At 40.3% G+C, this 21501-nt stretch overlaps 2 protein-coding genes across 2 annotated transcripts; one reads left to right on the forward strand and one right to left on the reverse strand.

Moving 5' to 3' along the window:
• The first annotated feature begins 14830 nt into the window (after positions 1-14830).
• baalcb (BAALC binder of MAP3K1 and KLF4 b) lies at positions 14831-17897 on the forward strand. Its single transcript, XM_029496610.1, has 3 exons — positions 14831-15011; positions 16351-16550; positions 16920-17897. Exons 1-3 carry the CDS (start codon positions 14831-14833, stop codon positions 17082-17084), a joined length of 546 nt encoding a protein of 181 aa, XP_029352470.1. The 3' UTR covers positions 17085-17897.
• On the reverse strand, positions 16381-21274 carry nme6 (NME/NM23 nucleoside diphosphate kinase 6). The gene is made up of 6 exons (XM_029496609.1): positions 21137-21274; positions 20967-21062; positions 19719-19821; positions 19473-19512; positions 18352-18512; positions 16381-18261 (listed from the first exon to the last, which is right to left on the reverse strand). Exons 2-6 carry the CDS (start codon positions 21057-21059, stop codon positions 18110-18112), a joined length of 549 nt encoding a protein of 182 aa, XP_029352469.1. The 5' UTR covers positions 21060-21062; positions 21137-21274; the 3' UTR covers positions 16381-18109.
• Between the last annotated feature and the right edge of the window lie 227 nt (positions 21275-21501).

A 21501-nucleotide genomic window follows, 5' to 3' on the forward strand; every position in this document is an offset into this window, starting at 1 on the left:
AACTGAGCCTCTGCCCTATCAAAGGTTTCTACAAAGTACTTGAGTGTGCAGTGATATTCCTGAATTTGCGTTGATAAATGCCAAGAAACTATCCTCAGTGGATGGTTTATAGATATGAGGTGGCTGAGGTAGATGATTGCAATAGATCTGGATGTTGTTTTTTAATAAGTTTGCTGAATTGCTTTGTGTCGTCCTCTCTTTTATCATACCCATTCTCCCACATCCTCTCCGTCTCCTCACTCTTAATATTCTCTTGTGGTGAAATCAAAACACAATTGAAAAATAACTCTGTTCTAATTATGAGCTGGCCACATGGGAGAGTATGGAGTGAATAATGCAATACGGTTTCATTAGCTGCACTAATGTTGTCAAATGGAACAGTTTCTATTTTTGAAAGATTTGTCTCAAGCAAAGGGAAAGCTTGATTTATTTCCCTTGAACTAAAAAATAGTTGGACAGAAATATTAAATTTAGGACCGAAAGTAGCCCGGAGTAAACAACAACAACAAAAATAAATTTGTTGTATGACTGCGATGACTGAGTAATTCTTGTCATTCCTTAAGCAGATTTTACTTCCACCTTAAAGTAACACGGAAATGAACTGATTTAATAAATAAGAAGGTAAATATGACTCCCGTTTCTGTTCATTAAATACAAAGTTATTGTAGCCTAGCATAAACACTAAACGGCTGACCTGGTTCTATCCAAGGGAAACTTAATACACCCGCCTGCACCTGTAAAGCTCAGTAATTAACAGGAGGTGTTTGTTCAATCTGCAAGGTGGCTGCTCATATCTCAGCCACAAGAAGATTCCAGTTAAGTGGTTTTTACATTTTGTGTTGTCTACAGCTCAAAGAAATAAGATGTTCAAATGATCTAAATCTTGGCAAGAAAGCAAAAAAGCACATATCCCAAAATACTCCTGAGATTTAACACCCCAAGGTTATTAAATTCACATTAAGGACCCCTTAAATCTTTGCTGCTGGTGTATCTTGTACAGTATGTTCCTTAAATGCCTTCAGCTTCTGGGAAATGTAAGTAAAATATAGACAAGAATGCAAGTGCTGTTGGTCTCTTACAAGAATTATATATACTGACAAAAGCATTGCCACTAATGTGATAAGGATCACACCACATAATACCACAGTTTCACACAAGCCAAACTGTTTTTACAATACGAAATCCAAGTAGGATCATATGGAACACGGAAATGAACAGATAAATGTGGAAGGAGGGGACAAAAGTGAAGTGACAGATGGATAGTGATGTTCCTTGAAAATGAGTCATAGAGGTCGAAGCAGGCTAAAGTGGAAATCACTGAGATGGCAAATAACTGACTTATTTTTGTACACAGGGAGTTTATTACATATTTCCTCCAAGCATGCTGCTCTGTACTCACTATTATTAGCCTGATGCTATTCTCAGTATGAGAAAATGATTTAGGAAAAGATCATGAAATTAGCTCATATCCATTTTTGGGAGCTGTTCAAAGTAAAGTTGTTTTTTCGTCAGCCTTTTGCCCCAGTTTTAAAAAGTTTAGTCTTTGACCTCGTTTACTATATACCTCTTATTTCTTGCATCCACATCGGCCAGTGTCAGTATAAAGAAAGAACAGAACACTGAATCACAGTATTTCAACATAATTCTCAAAAGACAAAGCCAACAAACTTTACAAAAATATTCAAAGAAAGCTACTTTTTCCTTGTTCCCTTTTTCTAGTATTGGAAGTGAACAGCAAAGAAACCAAACAATGCAATCATTGTGTATTTATTTGTGAAAGCTTCCCTGTTTCTAAACCACTCTAAAAACTGAAAACACAGGAAACAGAAACAGGAAAATGGTCCAAAGTGTGACCAATCACCACAAAAAATAATGTGGTCTATCATTTCAGAGCCTTTCAGCACATTGCAGTTATAAGAGTAATAGACCGCAGGAAAACGCTCTGTCTGGCCAAACTCTGAACCCATGTCATGGCAAACCCGTGAAAAAATCCCTCCAATTTTATTCAATTTATTTTTTTGCTGCCTGTGCCCTTTCCTTCACCTTCGGTCCAGAGCGCAAGTCACGCATGTGCGTCATTCTTTAAATGTTTCTGTTTCTGCTGCTGTGGCTTTACAATTAAGTTCAACCCATGTAGTAACTTTGTTGCCAAGAATTACACTCTGCTGATCAGTGCTGTCTCACTGGGTTACTTCTATTTAATTCAATTGGCATGAAGTAAACTTTACCAAGATGAGACACTGTTGCCACCAAGTGGTCTGGAAAAATAATGTGCAAAATTTTGTCAAAGCTGCTTCTGAAAAAAAAAAAAGAAGAAGGTGTGTAGTAGATGGAATAGCATGCCAGTTGAACTCTCACCTGAAGGCTAAATGTTCTGGGCTACTTGTGTCCAGAAACTCCACATTTTTGAGGTCAGCATAGCAGAATGAAATTATAGTTTTCTCAGTGTGACAGAAGGCTTGAAGCTCTAAAGGTCGACACAAGGTCAAACCTCTACAGCAGGCGGTCATGATAGAGAGAAGCCAATTTAAGGTGAAGCACAACAGAAAATGAATTTCTCTCATTGGAGCTCAGTCACTCTCAGGATGGTACAGTCAAATTTCTTGCGCGCCCTTCCTTCAAATTAACATCTGCTGGGGAATCAAAAAGAAGTTGCCATCTTACCTATCTCTTGAGGCTGACATGGAAATCATACAGTTGCTTATCCAGCTGTTACGGACTAACAGTATTTCTGGTGCAGCAAACTGGTGATCGCGAGTTCAGTATTTCTTCTTCTTCCGTTCTGTTTAGTTTGCTTATTACTGGGTCTGTCTGGTAAATGTAATGTGGGGAGGGGTCTGTCTCAGAACAGAGCAGGGAGAGTGACCTACAGCTAGAGCCGAGCAACAGCTTCAGAATCTCCGTCAATTAATCTCTACCACTTGAAATCGATCGATTGATCATAGCTGTTTAAGATTTTAACCCAAGTTCTTACAAGTTTTAATGAATTCACTTAGAAATGGCTGTACTCCACACAGTTCAGTTCAACATGCAATGACAGTCACAATGAATCATTTTTTAACTGATAAATCAGCTGCTAGTTGTCTAAGGGATAATACTTGGTGTATAAAATATTAGGTGTAAAATGTACGTCCTTCTTCCCCAGAGGTCAAATTAACATATTTAAATGTCTTGTTTCGGTTTGATATCACAAAGCAGAAGATTTTCACATTTGGGATGCTAGAAACAACAAATCTGACTTAGAAATAGCTTGTGAAAACATTTTTTATTCATCAACTAACCTGTTCAACTCCAAAATTAGTGTATTATTCATGTTCAGGAAGCCAGATTGAGACATCAGGGTTTTTTCGCAGGAGAGAAACAGTATGGAGCCTCTGGCTGTCCCATGATCCCTCACTGAAGCGTTGCCATGGTTTTAGATGTATGATGGACAGCTGAGTTTGGGTTGAGGTCTCAAGGTTGTCTTCTCTCTTCCTTCCCTCTTGTGTTGTACGCTCACACTAATCACACCCTCCGCCTTGACGGATCATCCATCATTCGTATCTCATGCTGTATCCGTTCTCCCTCATCCTTGTTACCCCTTAGAGCAGACAAGAGGTCGCGACCTCTCCAGACAAAAGGAAACTGCGTCATATGTCAGTGGTGATTAGCCACTGAACCCACGCAGACTGTACACACCTTACACCTTCACCGAACCATAACGTAGAAACACAACAGCTGATGTCCTGCCTGTGCAATAATATTATTTTCCCTTCTTATCATTGTTATATTTCCATTGGCAGTAGACATAGTCCCTGAATGAAATGATTACATTTACACAGGAATGAACAAATCTGCTGAGGAAATAAAATCCTTTACTAACATTTTGAAGGCTCATTGTGACCTACTGTGATCAGTGTTGTGGATTGCAGAGAAACTTCCCTCTGTAATCATCACTAACACACTGCTGGGCCACATTCAACAGCTGCCTTACTGATTCATGAGGAAAGCACCTTCTCTAATATCTCACCTAGACTGCAAGGTCCTTTCTCAATTGCCATCTTCAAATTACCGTTCTCATTGTACCCAATGTGTCCTCACAGTGTTCCTTCATTTACAGCCCTTATAGTAATGAAGTAAAATGTGTCGAGTCATGCTAAGCCAGAGAGACAGCTGACAGACTAGGAATGAGCGAAGTGAGAGTTCGGACATCACAGGTGTACAGTGGAGGTTGAGGTGACCTTCGCAGAACAAACATTGCCTGCAGTTGCATCATTGACTCATCTTAGGGTTTTTTTTTTTCTGTGTGATTTTTCTGATCCTTGTAAATATTATTTTCACAAGTAATCCTTTTGCTTCTGTTCCCAAAGCTCATTGCGCAAGTCCGGAGAGGAGGCAAATATTTGCCCATGATTAATTCACCAGACATTTCACTGACATGGTTTGTTTGTTTGTTTGTTTTTTCCCTCCAAAGTAAAATCAATCATCAATTGTGCTTCACGGATAAATGTATTTTTTTCTTGACAATATAAAGAAATAATATAATTACTAGAGTTGGGAGTTTTGGTTGGGATTTTGGCACATTTCTGTGGCTTCTTTTGTGTGATCTTGTAAAATCAAGGTTATCTTTTAATTTAATTATAAATATATGAGACATCCTCTAACCACACTGATGACAAACCGTCTTATCAAAAATCACAATTACCCAACATATAATAACAATAACGATAATGATAATGGTATTATTTTCAGCCTGACGCACAGTTGATCACTGCTGACTAACAGTGTAACAGCATCAGGTCAATTTTCATCATCACTTGCAATTAGGATCATCATTAAAACAAAGACTCAAAGCAGTGGTAGCTGGCATTGAACCAGTGTGTGAAACTTGATTTTGTCAGCAGGTGCAAACTGCTCTGTAGAGAGACATGAATCAGCAGCAGTGGCTGCCAAAATGACTGACAAAGTCACTCAATAACAGGGCGATAGCTGCTGAAGGTTGGCGCTTGTGCCACATCATATAAATGTTGAGTGTGAACAGCCTCGGAGAGAGTGAGTGCAACTCACTCAGCCTCAGTATAGTTTTTAGTTCATTTGGAGGAAAACCTTTATTGTGCAGGAATCCGTCATTTATTTATTTTTTGGCTTTTTTCATACATCAGTGCTTTGCTAAGTAGTAGAGGTGAAATCCTATTAAATCAGTCACAGGTGCTTTTGAATTTCAAAATACTCCCTGGATCGTGCTGCTTTTGCCTTCTGAGCCAATTACTCCTGACATGCAGTGCTAGGAGGAAGTAATGCATGCGTTTATAGTAGTTTATGTTACTGTAGAACTCAAGATCTTGGAGGCAAATGCTGTGTTCAGCAAATATTTTACACTGCAGTAATTTCCTGTTTCATCAAAAATGTACGCTTTCTGCTCGCAGACACACACAAACACACAAGTTAATGCCTCTATGGTTCACTTCAGCTGTGGTGATTTACCATACAGTCAGACATAAGAACAGCAGCCCCGTTCGTCAGCCAGCTCTTTAAATCATTTCTGACAGTTTCACGATTAAAGGGGGCATCTCAGGCTCGTACTTTCTTGACAAACGTGTCTGCAGCCTCTCTCCTTCTCTGCTGTCCCCGCTCACGTTCCTCTTCCCACCTTCATTTTGTTTTTTTTGTTACAGTATAATACAAGGAAACACCTGAAGTATAGGAGATGGAAATAGTGATTAGGATTTGTTTTCAGAGAATTTGGTTCAGTTGTACACCGTACCTGTCCTGTCATTCTGAGTTTTGAGAAGCATACATCAGTACATAAGCTGCGGATGTTCCCTGTTCCCATTACTGCGAATCAGCAGTGTATGAAACAATCCCATCTGCTGCTCCGCCTGCCCTTTTTTATAGTTCTACACATTTCTGCCCCTGTAATGTGGATCCATTTTGGTATAAACTGCTTCGATATGAGACGTGGAGCTGCTTGATTGCAGTTACATCTCAGGCGGGGCTTAGAAGGTGTGCAAGAACGGAGTTTTTGTGGATCTCGTACTCACTCAAAAGTCACTGACAAAAATGAATTATAACCCTAAACCTGAGAAGAGGTTGTCAGGACAGAAATTAAAATAAACAATAACGCCTGGAGAAGACTTGACACATAAGTGTTGTAGGATGGTTCCCCAGGCTCAGCCACAAATCCTCCCTGTAACCTAGCAACACCACTCATAGTTTAATTAGGCCGAATAGCTGGTAATCTCCTTTATCACGCTCGTCCCATATTGCTGTGTCTGAATAATGTCATGAAAATATATTTTTGTCAGTGACTTACTGAAATGTGGAGGGCTCAAATTTTTTCTTTATTTTTCTTTTATTTTTTTTTTACTTTTTTATAACGAAACAAATCTAGATCTGCATCATGCAGATCACTGAAAAAAAAAAAAACATTTAAAAGGACACCGATATGAATACAGCGTATTAGTTTTAATATAATTTATAGTTTTGCATTACCAATGTAATGTGTTTTTAAGATGTGCAGTTGATTACGTCAAACGCACGTCTTAAACAAATGAATTCAGATTAAAGTCACTCAGTGTTCAGGGATGCACAGCCCTATATTTCTGATGAAAGTAGAAAATATTTATCTAAAGTTCTTCGATTGATTTTATTGACTTTCTAAACATTCCTCCGCTCCCCGGAGAGAACTTGTTCATTTCTAAGAGCGGCTAATTACCCAAATTATCTCATTGGCTCATTAGCATCCGATGGCAGTTTACGCTGGATGGGGCACTTTTCAACTGATGTAGAAATTATACTGTCAAGATGTCACTCATGATATGAAAAAATCGTGCAGCGCAACTGAACATGCTGGCAATATTAAAAACAAAACAATTTGCATCCACAGTCTTTGACGACATGTAATTCCTTTTTAGACCATCAAATATACTGTGAGTCCATTTGTTGTGTGCTGCCAAAGCTGGAAAACTAATTTAAGAAATATTCAAGAAATATGACCAGCAATGTTTTTGAAAATGTTTATTACCATGTAAAGTGCATGGATTATATGGCAGTCTATGATAATGAAAGCTGATGAATGTGGGGGCAGTTGCGTTTCTTTCACTGTCCATCACAGGTAATGATTTTTTTTTTTTTAGACAAGCCGTTCTGTCCTTCACCTACACATTCATGCCTGTGCATTTGTTTAACAACTGCTTTTTAAAGCAGCCTTGACTGGTTCTGTTGAAAGACTCATCAAAGCAAGATGTTAGACCAGTTTCATTTGTGTTTGTAGTGAAGTTCACTGAGTGCTCTATGACCTCCCTGCAGCTCCACACTCAGACAGCCAAAAGGAGTACCTGGCTGAAATGTTTCGTAGAAATTATTTGAAGAGGGGAAAAAAGCATACGCTGTTGATTTTCTGACCCACTGACCCTTTCTCTATTGCCACCCCCAGGCTCACATTTCGCTGTCACAGATCTGAACACTGACATGACATTTACTTACCAATTTCATGTTCCCCCGAAGGATGTGCTTCTCATTCAGCCATTAAATTCATTTTAGTGCAATTGATGAGCAGATTAAATGATTAATTTTGAGCACATAGAGCTTACAGTAAGATGACATTTATTGATTTTTGTGTCCTCCTTTCCCTTTAGACAGATAGAACAGTGTGACATTTTTTAAGCTCATTATTGCTCTCTAGAGGAATAATCCCTTTAATTTAGGTGGTTTTGTGCATCGTTCTGTCATTCTGTGTCAACCCTTGAGACAGTCATTATGTTTAAGCCCCAGAATCAGCATCTCATTAATGCCGTGCCATCTTCAGCACAGCGCTAATTTGGCACAGAGCAACACCTTTCACAAGCTGCATTTGGTTCTGAGCTTCATCCCTGACTTGACATACTAAACACTCTTGTAAAACAGCATTTATAAAAACCCAAACACAAATCATGTTAGTGTCAGGATGCCTCGAAAGCTGACTGGAGAATTTCACTGCTGGGTTTTCCAACACTTTGCCATTGTTAATGTCAATAAATAAAAATCCAGTAGCACTGTTTGTTTATTACACCAACTGCTCAAGTGAGTAGAGACACAGTCACAGTCCCACTTGACAGAATAACATGTTCTTATTTATGCACTTATGGATGAGCAGGTCAAAGAGGTGGAATACATGCCACCGCCTTCAGACTACACTTCAAATGGCAGAGCACCTGTACCATCTAGCTCCATGGCTGTTGATACCCAGCGATGAGGACGTTTGGAAATAGGCATACAATGAATGAATGAGTGAATATACAATGCATTCAGAATGTATCTTTCTACACACGTTCTATCTCTGTAAGGACAAAGTAAAGCTAAAGTATTCAGACCCTTAGTGCAGTAATGAAATCACAGACTAAAGTCTTGGGCATGATGCACCAAGATTTCCACACCTTGATTTAGGGATTTTCTGTCATTCTTCCCTGTAGACTCTCATTGTTGGGATGGTGATGTTTGAGGCCAAACACACCAGAGAACATTCTTCTTACAGGCTGACAGATCAAGCCTTTCATTGAGGAGAGGTTTCCCTCACAGCCAATGTGGCCATTGGGTTCTTGGTCACAATTCTCAGTGACATCTAAGTCTTGATGGTTTTCACATCTGCGTTGCTGCTTTTTTTTCGTTTTCGTTTTTTAATTTAAAAAAAGTTGTTACGTCCGTCTCCTCAGCTACAGTAGCTCTCAATAGTGCCTATAGCTACACAACTCCCTTTGTCCGTAGCTGCTGAGACCATGAGCATAATATACATAATGATACATATGTGGTACCAATGTTAGACTTAATGTACGTCTTCAGTCCAACATGTCTCCTTCAGCTGGCTCATAGCTTAATGTTTATGTGAACTCCAGCCGAGTTTCCCAAGAAAATTTAAGAGTCCGTCACACGAAATCCCATGAATACTGATGTTCCACTCTCTCGCTTAATAAGCCCTTGCCAATGACTTTTCTGGAATATTCCTTTGATAGGATTAGACTATGTTCAGCTGGATAAAACGAATGGAGCATATAAAGTGCAAAGGCTGCGTTCATCGGCCAGACTTCACCAAAATTTAAAAGGCGGAAATATCCATTTAGGCCAGAGGAGTGGCTAAAGATCAATTATTGCGCTTCCTTTGATAGTGTAAATGACAGTAAAGGGAGATTACATAAATCAGTCATGGAGAATTACTTTGTTAAAGTGGAAACATTAATAATTTTTAGGTCAAACATGACTTTAAGTGCTGTTCAAATTTTTACACAGACTTGGCTTTCAATGTCAGACTTTTTTTTTTTTTTCTTGACAGTCCCCTTTAAGTAATTAAATGAAATGGCTGTTTCATCAAGATATGATGAAATATATGAATTTGTACTGTTCTGAAATTAAAGCTCTTTAACTGTAATGAACGCATATATACTTAATGATGCTGTGCTGGGCAGTTTTTGTTCCAGCTTTCATTTGGTGTGAGTCTGGACAGCTTTCTACTTTTTAAAGAAATATATAGCTGCAAGCACTTTGTTAATATCTATGAAGTCTATCCTCAAAACACTTTCAAAGTGGTTATTTAATTGGATTGGGGAAAAAAGGAACCATGAATATAGCAAATTAAAATCTGCATATTCACTAAATAGCTGCCCATGACTGAACAGGGCAAATAAACAAAAGAGCATTAAACCAATTTTTACCTCACTTCCACTTTCACTGTATCATTGTTTATTTCGAGCAGTAGTTGTGCCTCTTCCCTGTAACACTTTGCGCTAATGAAAAGGTGTCATGTTTGCTCAGACCATTGATGGATTGAAAGAACACAACCTCTGGAGAGATTTCTGGCATAGCTCTGCGTGACAGGTACTGCCAGTCTCAGGAGTAGAGGTGCGTCTCTGCCAGTAAAAGGCCCAGAGATTTGATTGATGCCACTGAAGCACAACCCCCAGGCAAAGTCCAATCTGGATAAGCTGCCTGTTGAACCACTGGCAGCTCCAAAATCAATATTTTGCTGATGGAATCAGAGCAGGTGAAAATGATAATATCTCATTGTCATTTACCGAGTGTCTCAGTGTTTTAGAGGTGAGGACTGAACCTAAGGCTTATTTGTTTTGCGTATTGTTTTTGGTAGTTTGTGGTGTTATTTGAATGGTATGAATTCATCATATATAATTAGAATAGCTTTAGAGCTATTCTTTGTGACAACTTTTCCCCTTTCCAAGCCCAACGCATCCTAATAAGTTTTCCAGGGCTGTAACTCACTGAAATCCCAGTGAACGTTTGGATTTGGCCGCTTTGCTGCTGCACATTCTGGTTCATTCACCCCTTCTCCTGGCAGAATTTGCCAGAAAAGAGTTATTTTCCCTCCTGCAAAACTTTGCACATCACTGGGGAGTGCATTTATCTGCTATCAAACTTGACCAGCTGTTAAAAACGTAGCAGTGGGGGGATGAATGCTGAGGCCAGCTGGAGCTGAGTTTGGTTTTCCACATACACACACACATATGCATGTGCAATAGATAAATTTAAGGGGGATGTGAAAAAACTCTTCTCATCTGGAGCATAAATCCAAACATATGTTGTGTAAAACTGCTCTTTCTAATGAAAGCAGGAAATTGGTTAGATATCGTACACCTTCAGACCTGCCACAGCAGGGGAGAGCACGGACAAAGGTAACACCTTGAATGTCTCCAAGCAGAAACCAGCTAGAGTGACAGTACTCATTGTGCATATGCTCAGTTAGTTTGTCTTCTTGCCAGCAAAAAGAAGGCAGCATTTGAGAAAGTTATCACTGTTCTTTTTACTACAAATGACTAGGATGTGCCAAGCTGGCAGTCAGGCTAGTTCTTTTAGGGGCAAACACGACTGGTGGTACAGGGACAGTTGTAGCACCTTGAAACAACCAAGTAGTCAGTCAGTCAGTATTCTAATTCTTCCTCCCATTTTTTCCATTTTAAAATCATAGATCATCACCATAATAAACATGAATCATTATTTTTTTCCCCTTCCATTGCTTGATCCCCAAATATCTCACCATAGCTTTAAGAGCTCATTGTTTACCCTTCCGATTGTTCGACAATGTCTTCAAGGGACTTTTTTTCTTCTGACTTTGCTGGACAAGTAGTCAAATCAAATGAGAGAGGCAGTAACTCAGATAAATGTTCAGCACAGTTCCCTTTCATGCCAGTACTTGTTCATTATTATAAAAAACAAAGAAGGAATAAGGGCAGTGATCCAAAAATGAAACGATACACAATCAGTTTATGTATTAGGCTTAGATAAATGAGATCACGTGTTAAGTTAATGATAAATCATTCGCATGCCAGTTACAGTGGAGTTAAATCAATTTTGTACCTGAAAACATTTCATAAAACCCTTTAAATACATTGCTTCAGTCACTGACACAATGAAGTTTATAATATAGCAAATTGGTTATAACAGTGTAAATGGCTGGAAAAATCGCAGAAAGCGTTCCAACTGTCCCTGGTCTGCCCTAGAAAAGCACAGATGTAAGTAAAATGAATGATGCTGAAACAAAAGCAGCTACAGAAACATTCTATTAAAATGAAGATGAAATTAAACAGTCTTTACTCAGAGACAAACAGGAGTTGAATGACGTTTAGCATAAAAAGACTTGTGGCTTGAATTGAATTAGCACAATGAGTGCTAAGTTGACAAAAGGCTGGTGCATGCAATAAACCTGATGTAAAAGATATTTTCAATAGATTTCAGCAGCATTTTATTTTTTTATTTTGCAGCTGAGATTGCTGACAGCTCGTCCGTGGCAGCGTAGTACTTGGCAATGTGCCACATTAATTGCCAGGTATATTGACCAGCAGCCCAGTGGGGCAGAAGGGCAGGACATGCAAATCTAAGATGCCCAACCTCATATTGACCTGAATGTGCACAGGACGCAAGATTCATTAGGAGGACTAAGCACAGGACGTCACATGGAATTAATTTCAGCTCGGGTCCTGACAAAACTGCACAAAAGAATACTTGAGTTTGTATTTAAATGGTAGCAGTGAGGTCATGTTTGGCCATTTGCCCCAGTGAAGCAGAATTTACTGTCTTCATGGATGAAACATCTGCATTCCCCCTTTCACAGCTCACGCCTGTCTGTGTAGTGGGGGAGGTCTGCAGCTCTTCTGTCATCTTGTCACTGCCTTTCCCGCCATTATAAACTGTCCATTAGTGAAGAAAGATGCGACGTAGAGAGTTTACACACCGATAATGCTCGCAAGACCTGTCATAGACCTGTCACATCTGGCAATTTGAAAGGCTTCATAAAATAATGTATTTTCGTGCATTTCTTCCATCAGATAACGTCTTGACAACAAGCCTCATAAAAAGTGATTCATACTATGTGCAGCCATTAGAGGTGGTCATCACTAATTGACCAGGGCAGACACGGCATGCAGCCACACATTATACTGCTGTATGACGGGGACAAGTGGTGAACTTTCCCATTAGTGAATTGATCTCACAGATAAAGCTCCATGCTTTGTCTGCTTTGTAATGTGCTTTATTGGCAGCTGATGCACCAGAAATAAATGGCCGTCATTTCCCCGAGCAGAGCGCAGAACTTCAGTGAGACAAGGAGGAAGAGAGATGCCATTTATTATTCTCTCAGTTCACCGCAGAAATCAAAAATTCTGACTGACCACGGAAGACATCTGTGCTGAACGTGCACTTTGCTTCCAAGTCTCACAGGCGATCAGTGAAATTTAGTTTCAGGAAAGAAAAGACTCTGTGGTCAGACTTTATATTACCCCTAACATCTCACACGATACAAAATATTTAACTGGTCATTAGCATTAACAAAAGACCACACTGTCCCCTCCTTTTACAAAATCCTACTCTCCAAATTTGAGCAACCTAGGATTCGTTTTACTTTTGAAGAACACGTCTGATCAGATGTAATTCCCTATGGGTATATGAAGCAAAGTCTTCTTCACCTGTGACCTTTTCTTGGTGTGTTTTAATTTCCGCTCTCGATATTTGCATCATACCATGTTACCATGATCCTAATGATCCATAATGAATTGTTTCTTTTTCAATCGTGTCCTTTGTGAAAAGCCCTGATTCACGTTTGTTTTAGGTTTACAGATATGCCAGCTCTGACTCAGCAAAGACAGTAAAAGAAAGAAAACAAACAGACATGATATATTTGAGTCCTTTCTAAATAAAGCCTTTTTTCTAAGGATTAAGGGAGTCTGTTTTACTAGTGAGCCTGGTTGAAGGAGAGAGTTCAGGAGTGCGCTGTGACTGTCCTCTTGTGGTCAAAGTAGTGAAGATCTCATTGCGTCAGGGACAGACCATCACTGTGTCCCTGTAGACCTGTGTGTTTTTCTCCAAAGCAATGAACTTTATTTTGAAAGTCACCACAGCCTAAGGCTTTAAATATGAAATAAATAAATAAAAAATAGGAAGAATCCCTCAATGTTTTATTTTAGTGGAGGGAAATCTATAATGGGCAGCAGATCCTCACTGAGGTTTTCCAGCTCCCACAGCTTTACATGATGAGAGAGCTCATTCTGTAGATATCAGATCAGTTTTGGAGGAACCCTATTTGGGGGGGGGGGTTAATTTACCTGGCAACAGCTGAGGTAATCTCTTTTTACTTTTCTTTAGAGGTGCGGGTTCCTCCTCATCGGTGTTCACAGTCAGTGGGCTGAGGGTGAGCAGGGCGGCCGAGCGGAGCAGCATGGTCCGGGTCTGTGAGGCGGACGACGCGGTCCTCGGTCCTCAGTAAGGCTTTTTCCTCCTTTGTTGTCCATCTGCCTCAGCCCCCTCTCTCCTTCTCATTTCCCCCTTTCCCCCGCCTGATCCGTGCGCATCTGCCGCGTCGTTTTTGCCCGATCAGACCTTCTGCCTCTGCAGCGATGCCCGTCTGGATTCCCTCAAATCTCCGAGGAGAGACGATGAAATCAGTGATCCGACCGACACAATGGTTTATTTGAGGCCTGATAGAGAGCAGCTTATCGGGTGGTCAGAGGATCTGAGCTGGTTTCCAGGCTGCAGGTCTGTTTGGACCTGATTCAGTGTGGTCCAGCTGACTGAGGAAAATGCCAAGAAGAAGACCCAGTGGGCTGTCATTTCCTCACCGGCACACTGTCTTCCTCGTTTTCTTGCCCTGCAGGTGACTGCCTGGTGATGAGCAGCAGGATCCTGTGTAAAACGAGACTCCTTGGCCTGAGTGACAATTAGAAGATGCTGCCTCCAAATGCTCATGAGGAAAAATAAATGTGACTGAGGGACGACTGAAGCCACTGACAGCCTGAGCTTCACCCATATGAGGGCACTCAGCCGGTCCCACAGCTGTGTGCTGTGCTGTAAGTCCAGGTCATCTTACTGGTCCAAAGTCAACAAGTCCAAATAGAAACAGATTATGGTTATTATGGCCAGCTGTGTAGTTATGAGCTAATATATGGTATCATATGTATTATTTATATTGTCAGTTAATAGGTCGTTTTCTTACTCTGCTTGTAAATGTCATGAAATTGTAAAACATGCACAGTCTCCTCAAACACAAGCTGAGGTCTTTCACTGAAGACAGGAAAAGTATCAAATCCATCTGGAATCTTAAAAAAAGAGAACATTTAGAGCTAATTATGACATTTCTTAGTTGTCCAAGTTGTAGAAAAAACTTAATGATGCATAATTTTTAAAAGAAAAAAAATGGGAATACTTCAGTGTCGTAAATGTTGTTACCCCTCTGCACTTTCTTTCAAGATGAGAGAAACTGGTTAGATACAAATTTAGTTCACTCTGTCATCACAGTGGTTAAAGTGGGATCCCACGAAAATCTGTTTTCTTTTCAGAAGAAAAGTTCAGCTGGTAAGAGGAGCAGCCCTGAGGCAGCACAATGGGCTGTGGGGGCAGCAGGACTGACGCTCTGGAGCCTCGCTACCTGGAGAGCTGGACTAAGGAGACTGAGTCGACATGGCTGACCAGCACAGACGCCGACATACCCCTGTCGTCCATCCAGAGCATCGCTTCTGACAACTCTGAGGCCGGCTTCACTTCGGAGAAAACAATCAGCCCTGGTAGGAAGAAAGACTTGTGGTTGAGTGGATGGGTGAGTGTATGCTTAATTGATTTCCTCACAGGATTTCATGTCATTGAACTGCTGAATAGATGGATAATACATTCAAGGTTGTAGAAATTGGCACTCCAGTAGATTCCCACTGCAGAACACAGGTCATCTGCAATTATAAAGTTATTTTTTCTCCTTTTAAATAACTATATGGTATGTTAACTTTCATTTCTTGTTAAATACGTTCATTTTAATTTTGACTATTATTCACACTGGTCTTAAGTTCAAGTTTAGAGTTATACTGGATCAACAGTGTGTGTGTCTGCTGTCTTTTCCCTGAAGGACAAATCCTCAGTGAACCAGCCTTCCCTTTCACATTAAAGGCCTTTAGAAAGTGTGCATGGCTCATTAAAAGAAAGTGGGTACCTTATTGTACAAGGAGTGTTGACATGACGATGAAAAAATGACATGGAGGATGGAGATCGTGTTTTCCTTCTGTGCACAGTTAATCACCTGTTCCTCTGCATCCAGCCGAGAAGGAGATGGATGCAACTACAGTCCTTTTGTTGTGTGCTTGTTTGTCTTTTCCGCTGAACTGGGTTGGAGAATTTTCTTTGAAGCCATCACGATAAACCAGTAAACTGCCATAATAGGTTACATCAAAGCCAGCGTGCTCCAGCAGGACTTGGCTCTCATGGCAACAGATACAGCTGTGAGTGAATGCAGGCGGCAGAGCCTTGATGTTATTGTGGAGAAAAATTCAATGAATCACCTTTTTATGAGATGAATAACCAGAGTTCAACTGAAAGATTATAACAAATAGTAATAAAATAAAAATGCTCAGTGCCGTGTACATCTGTTTGATTGTTGAACATTATGATGTATAATGTGCTGTAAAAAGCTGTGACATTCAGCTCAGCACCTTCAGACTGTCTTCCTTAACTGTTCTCGCTGCAGGCCAATCAGTTCAGTGGAGGCACTAATGGACCAAAAAGCTGTTTTCAACACTCGACCTGCAACTAATGAAGTAAAAATACCAAAACTCAATACGCCTGTAAACATGACACGATCTCCCAAAGCCGAGACACTGATTGGCTCATTTATAATCATCACCAGCATTAAGCTGGCCCAGAAAAAGCCACGCCAGATTGTCCCTGAGATGTTATGTTCACAAGACCCAAAATGTTATGGCAGCACAGGTGGTTGAGTGGTTAGTGCACATGCCATGTGATCACAGTATCTTGGGTTTGGTTCCAATCCAGGACCCTAAACAAGTACTGCACTGTTTTCTGAAAGCTCAATAGAAGAATAAGCAAGTAAACAAAGGAGCTTTTTTTTTTTCGTTTCAGTTCCAGATTTATTTGAGGACAGCCTCCCTCCTCCTGCTCAGGCATATCTGAAAGTCTGCTCAGCTATTTCTGAAGCAAGTCTGAATGATGTGAAACCCAGCAGCGCTCCTCAAATCCTGGCCTCCCCACCCAAAGAGGAGGCCCTGCCTTCACCCAGCGCCATGGTGCAGCGGCGAAGTGTTCTACACACCGAAGAGATCGTAAGCATCTCTGACATTTTTAAAAACTCCCCAATTTAGGAAATCAAACATTAGTTTGATTTTCTTCATTCACTGGGAAAAGTAGTGTGGTAGTAGTAGCTGTGGGCAACCTGCAGGTGACTATTTTTTGTTTTTATGTCTCGCTCATGAACTGAATAACTTTAGGTTTTGTGTTGTTGGCCAGAAAAACCAAGCATCTAACAACATCAGCGGGGCTTTTGAAAAGTGAAAATTTGAATTTACAATATTCTCTTTTGCTTTACAGACAGAACAATGAAAACAAAAGAATACAAATGTGCTCCTTTTCATTACACTACTATTAATATGCAAATTTTTCATATCACATCTGTCATTCTTTACCATTAACAGACAAAATGGCAGGACAATCGCATGTCAACCAAGCAGGTGACGATCACAGTGACACAGAGCATCCATCAGGTGGACAAGAACAGGAAGGTGAAGAAGTCGCTCACCACCTATGAGGTGATGAAACCGGTGGAAACTCTAAAACAAGTATCTGCACAAAACACCTGAGGCGCAGGTGAGAGAGGAAGAAGCCAAAGAAAAAAAATAGTTGGAACAGTTTTTATGTGACACTTAAACACTTAAAAAGGACGTGTGGCTTTACCAGATTGTCATTTTGAAAACACAGCCCTTTTTCTCATATTTGACTTGGATGTATTATATTTTATGCTGTGAGATATAGTTCTATGTTTCCTGTTTCCTGTGGTTGAGTGTTTAACGCGCATGCCATGTTACCACAGCGTATTGGGTTCAATACCAGGACCTGCTGCAGGACCGACTGCAGGTCATTCCCCTCTTTCTACCGACTGCTCTCTGCCACGTAATAATTCAAGTAAAAGCATACAAAGACCGGAAAATAATAATAATAAAAAAAAAGGAAACACAAATGTGAGATTTTACAGCACAAAGAGTATCAGAATATATCGAAGAAGGCCTGGACATAAGAGGAAGTAGGTGTTCCTACAGTGAAATACAATCTCAATTTGAATGTTTTTGAGAGTGAATTTATGTATTTATGTTATTTTAATGTTTTTACTGTGTTGAATTAACAAATTTGAACATACACAAAGCTTAAACTATTATTGTTTTGTTATTTGAAGGTGATGCACAACAGATTATTGCTGCTGTCATAAAATCTGAATGGCTCAGGAAACTGGAATCAATCGGGGCGACTGCACTGTTCAGTTACACCTGTGATATGTTTGTTAATAATGTAAAAGCTGTCTATCTACATTGTGTTGTTTTGTACAACCCAGCGTCCTACTTTCTTATCTAGCCAGTACTGTTTTCTATAATGACAATAAAACATGTATGGCTCTTGTATTAAAATCCAACTTACGGCAGGGAGGGCAAAGTCACATTTAATACCACAGACATGGGCTGAATATATTGGCACTTTGAGAAACTGACAAACCGACAAATGTGCATTTTCAAAACATTAAGTAATGTGTGAGCCCGTCAACACTGAGTTTTTTTTCCTACGAGCATGTCTTTGTGTTTACATCTTTGGCCTGACATTTTATTATATTGTGAGGTCAGCTTTGTGCTGTAAGCGTGTGGATCAGTTTTTGATGGTCAAAGTGGATCTGGCCTGATCTGAACAGTGGCTCTTTTCTCTCCATCCACTCCTTCATACAAAAGTCTGGGAAGAAGAAACTGATCTCTCTTTGTGCCGACTCAACAGAATCTGGAAAAACAAATAAAATTATTATTTTTTTAATCACACTGACCAAACTTAAAAAGAGCTTAAAAAGGACATCCTCCTGAATTTTTCTACCTGAGCCGTGAGTTGTGTTTCGTGTGTCAGTGAGTCCAAACTGGCCCCTGAGGGATGCCGGGGAGGTGTATTTGGCTCTGAACACCTTGGTGGGTCCCATCAGCTCTCTCCAGTGTAGAATGGCATCTTCTCTGGCTAAAATGTAGGCACGCATTGGTCCACTGTGGCAGAGTCCAATAGAGGAGTCAATCATAGTTAAATGTTACGCAGTCCAAGCTTTGTGTGGTTGTTACACACAGAGCTGTGGATGTTTTTAAGCCCCTGAGTGTAGGATTCAGTGGTATCTAGCATTAATGCTTCACATCGCATCCCTTTCCTGTCGACCTGACTTTTCTAAGCACATAAACAAACATTTATGAACAACAACTTAAGGTAACTGTGGGCCACCCCCAAGTGAATTATAGAGGGCTCATTCTTAGCTAATAAAACACAAATATTCTCATTTTCAACTAAATACACATTAATTAAAACATGGGATTGATTGTTATATTCCATTTCAGTTCAATTCCCATAAATCCTGCACACTGTTCTTTTAAAGTCAGGCTAAAAGAATGTTCTCACACATCTATTCACTCCAGAGAGAAGTCTCTTATAAATACATGTCCAATATATACAGATGGATTTAGCAGTTTCAGCAAAGCCATGGAGCCTCAAGCGGACAATGCTATGGATGCAGCCAGGTTGCTGTGGCTGCCACTGACAAGATGAATATGACGTGATTACAAGCACCTTTTACAGTCCAGTGCGTGTTCACTGTATGTGGAGCAATTGTGAGTAGATTACTTTGCAGTTTTCAGACAATTGCCTTCAGGGTGTTTGTGTTTAACAAGGCAGTCCGCTCATGATTGAAACTGCTGTTGTGAAGTTTCAAGAAATGATTTATTGGTGACTTGCTGAGCGTGAAATAGGAGCACCATATCACAGGGGCAAGTTTTTTCTGTGCCAGGCCAGTGGGTTAAGTCATACAGCAATTTTCTTGTTATTCCATTTCTAATACATTTGGCTGAGAACCACATTTATCCAAAGGCAAAAAGCAAGAGTATGTCTCCACATGCAGTGAACCAGCAGTGTCATGGTTTAAGATTTGTGCATTTATGGTGTCAGTGTGAAGTAAGTCTTACCTTGACATGAATTCAACAAGCCTTTGATAGAAGAATCGCTCTGAGAAGTCAAACAAATGTGATCCCCAAAAGGTTATCAGAAATTATTTTCAGTGATGACATGATTTTTTTTTTCCCCTTTCAGTGAGGCTGCTTAAGTATAACGTGAATCACTTGCTTTAACTGACACATATCTGCTAAGACAGGGTGAAGAGTTTGTTTGTTTCGTTGAGTGTTATCAAACTCATCTCCTAGCTGCAGTCTCACCTGAATGTTCAGCGTAAAACTGCTCAGAGTCCTGTCTCCTCCAAGTCAGATCTTTGCACCTAACAATGACAAAGTTGTTGTCCAGGATTTTCTGGTGAAGAGCCTGACAAAAAAGGAAGGTTGTAACTGAGAGAACAGTTGTATATCTGAACATCTTTTCATCATGACTACATGCTGTGTCCTCTGAGCAGAGCTCTTCAACAAAGCTTCAGGGAAAGGAGGATGTGGCACATCTACCACAGGGATGAGACTTACCAGCTTTAGGTCTATAGGTACTGAGTACTTCTTTTAACTTCGAATCCAGCAAATTAAGCTTATTTACCTTTGAATTAAATAAAGATAATAATAGAACAGACTCGGTGGAATGGACAAACAGACAAACTCCCTTAGATTTTGTTGACAAATGAATGTGTGAATTTATACAAATATAAAAACACTTGAATTAACTCCACTCCTGTTTCAGTATGTGAAGTCAAAAAGACATTGGACTGGACAGTATGGATAACTTTATGTGAATGGTTGTTGTTGTGACACAAAAGCCTTGTATTGGGTTTGTTGTCCTATGGACAGTTTTGTGAAATGTTCTTTTTTTGTGTGAATTTCACTGACTGGGTTTAAATTCCCAGTCTCAGACCCCAGCTGTGCATAACAAGTGCACATTTTAAAGATCAGGTTCCTTTCTCCTACAGCTGTGTGAGCAGGAAAATGCTGTTGTGCACATCACATCAATACTGAACGGACTGAAGAGGAAAAGTGGGCAACTTTAGGGACACAAGAGCAAGATGGCCCCGTTCTACTGAAATGGTGTACAGGCTGTACCAGTGTGTAACAGGCTGTAACAGGCTGTATCAGTGTGTAACAGTGTGTATCAGTGTGTAACAGGCTGTATCAGTGTGTAACAGGCTGTATCAGTGTGTAACAGTGTGTAACAGTGTGTTACAGGCTGTACCAGTGTGTAACAGTGTGTAACAGGCTGTACCAGTGTGTAACAGGCTGTATCAGTGTGTAACAGTGTGTTACAGTGTGTTACAGTGTGTAACAGTGTGTTACAGGGTGTTACAGGGTGTATCTGTGTGTATCAGGGTGTTACAGTGTGTATCAGGGTGTTACAGTGTGTTACAGTGTGTATCAGGGTGTTACAGTGTGTATCGGTGTGTTACAGTGTGTATCAGGGTGTTACAGTGTGTATCAGGGTGTTACAGTGTGTATCAGTGTGTTACAGTGTGTATCATTACAGGGTGAGCTCACCTCCATCATCACAGGATGAGCCACTGCGTCCGGTTTGATGACCGCCAGGGTGAGCTGCAGCACTTTGGACAGGCGGCCGGCTGTCGGTAACATGGTCTGCGGGGACACCAGCTTCAGTCAGCGTTTTAACGGTAAAAACATGTCGCCATGTTTCTCAGAAACATACGGACCTGTTTTCAGAGAGCGGCCTCTTCACGTTCAACACAAACACGTTACTGCTTCATTCGCCTGTACAAGTCATTTTAAATGATAATAAACACTCCAATGTGATTATCGGCTTATAGACGCCGGAGTCCACAGTCCGTCCGGAAATACTGTCCCCGGAAACAGGTAGGACAACATGGTTCCCACTGACAGTAAAATGACTAACTGGGACCAAAGATAAATAAAGATAAAGTTATATTTATGTTGCTCGATTAGTAAATAATTACTTTACTACTCTAAATATTACCATGGTTGTCTTGTATCAGCACTCTAATACTACTATATGCTTTATCCACTAACCAGATCATTCCAAAGGTAAGAAGTAGAATTT

This window comes from Echeneis naucrates, chromosome 24 (assembly GCF_900963305.1).
Source record: "Echeneis naucrates chromosome 24, fEcheNa1.1, whole genome shotgun sequence".
In the NCBI taxonomy this organism is placed as follows: Eukaryota; Metazoa; Chordata; class Actinopteri; order Carangiformes; family Echeneidae; genus Echeneis; species Echeneis naucrates.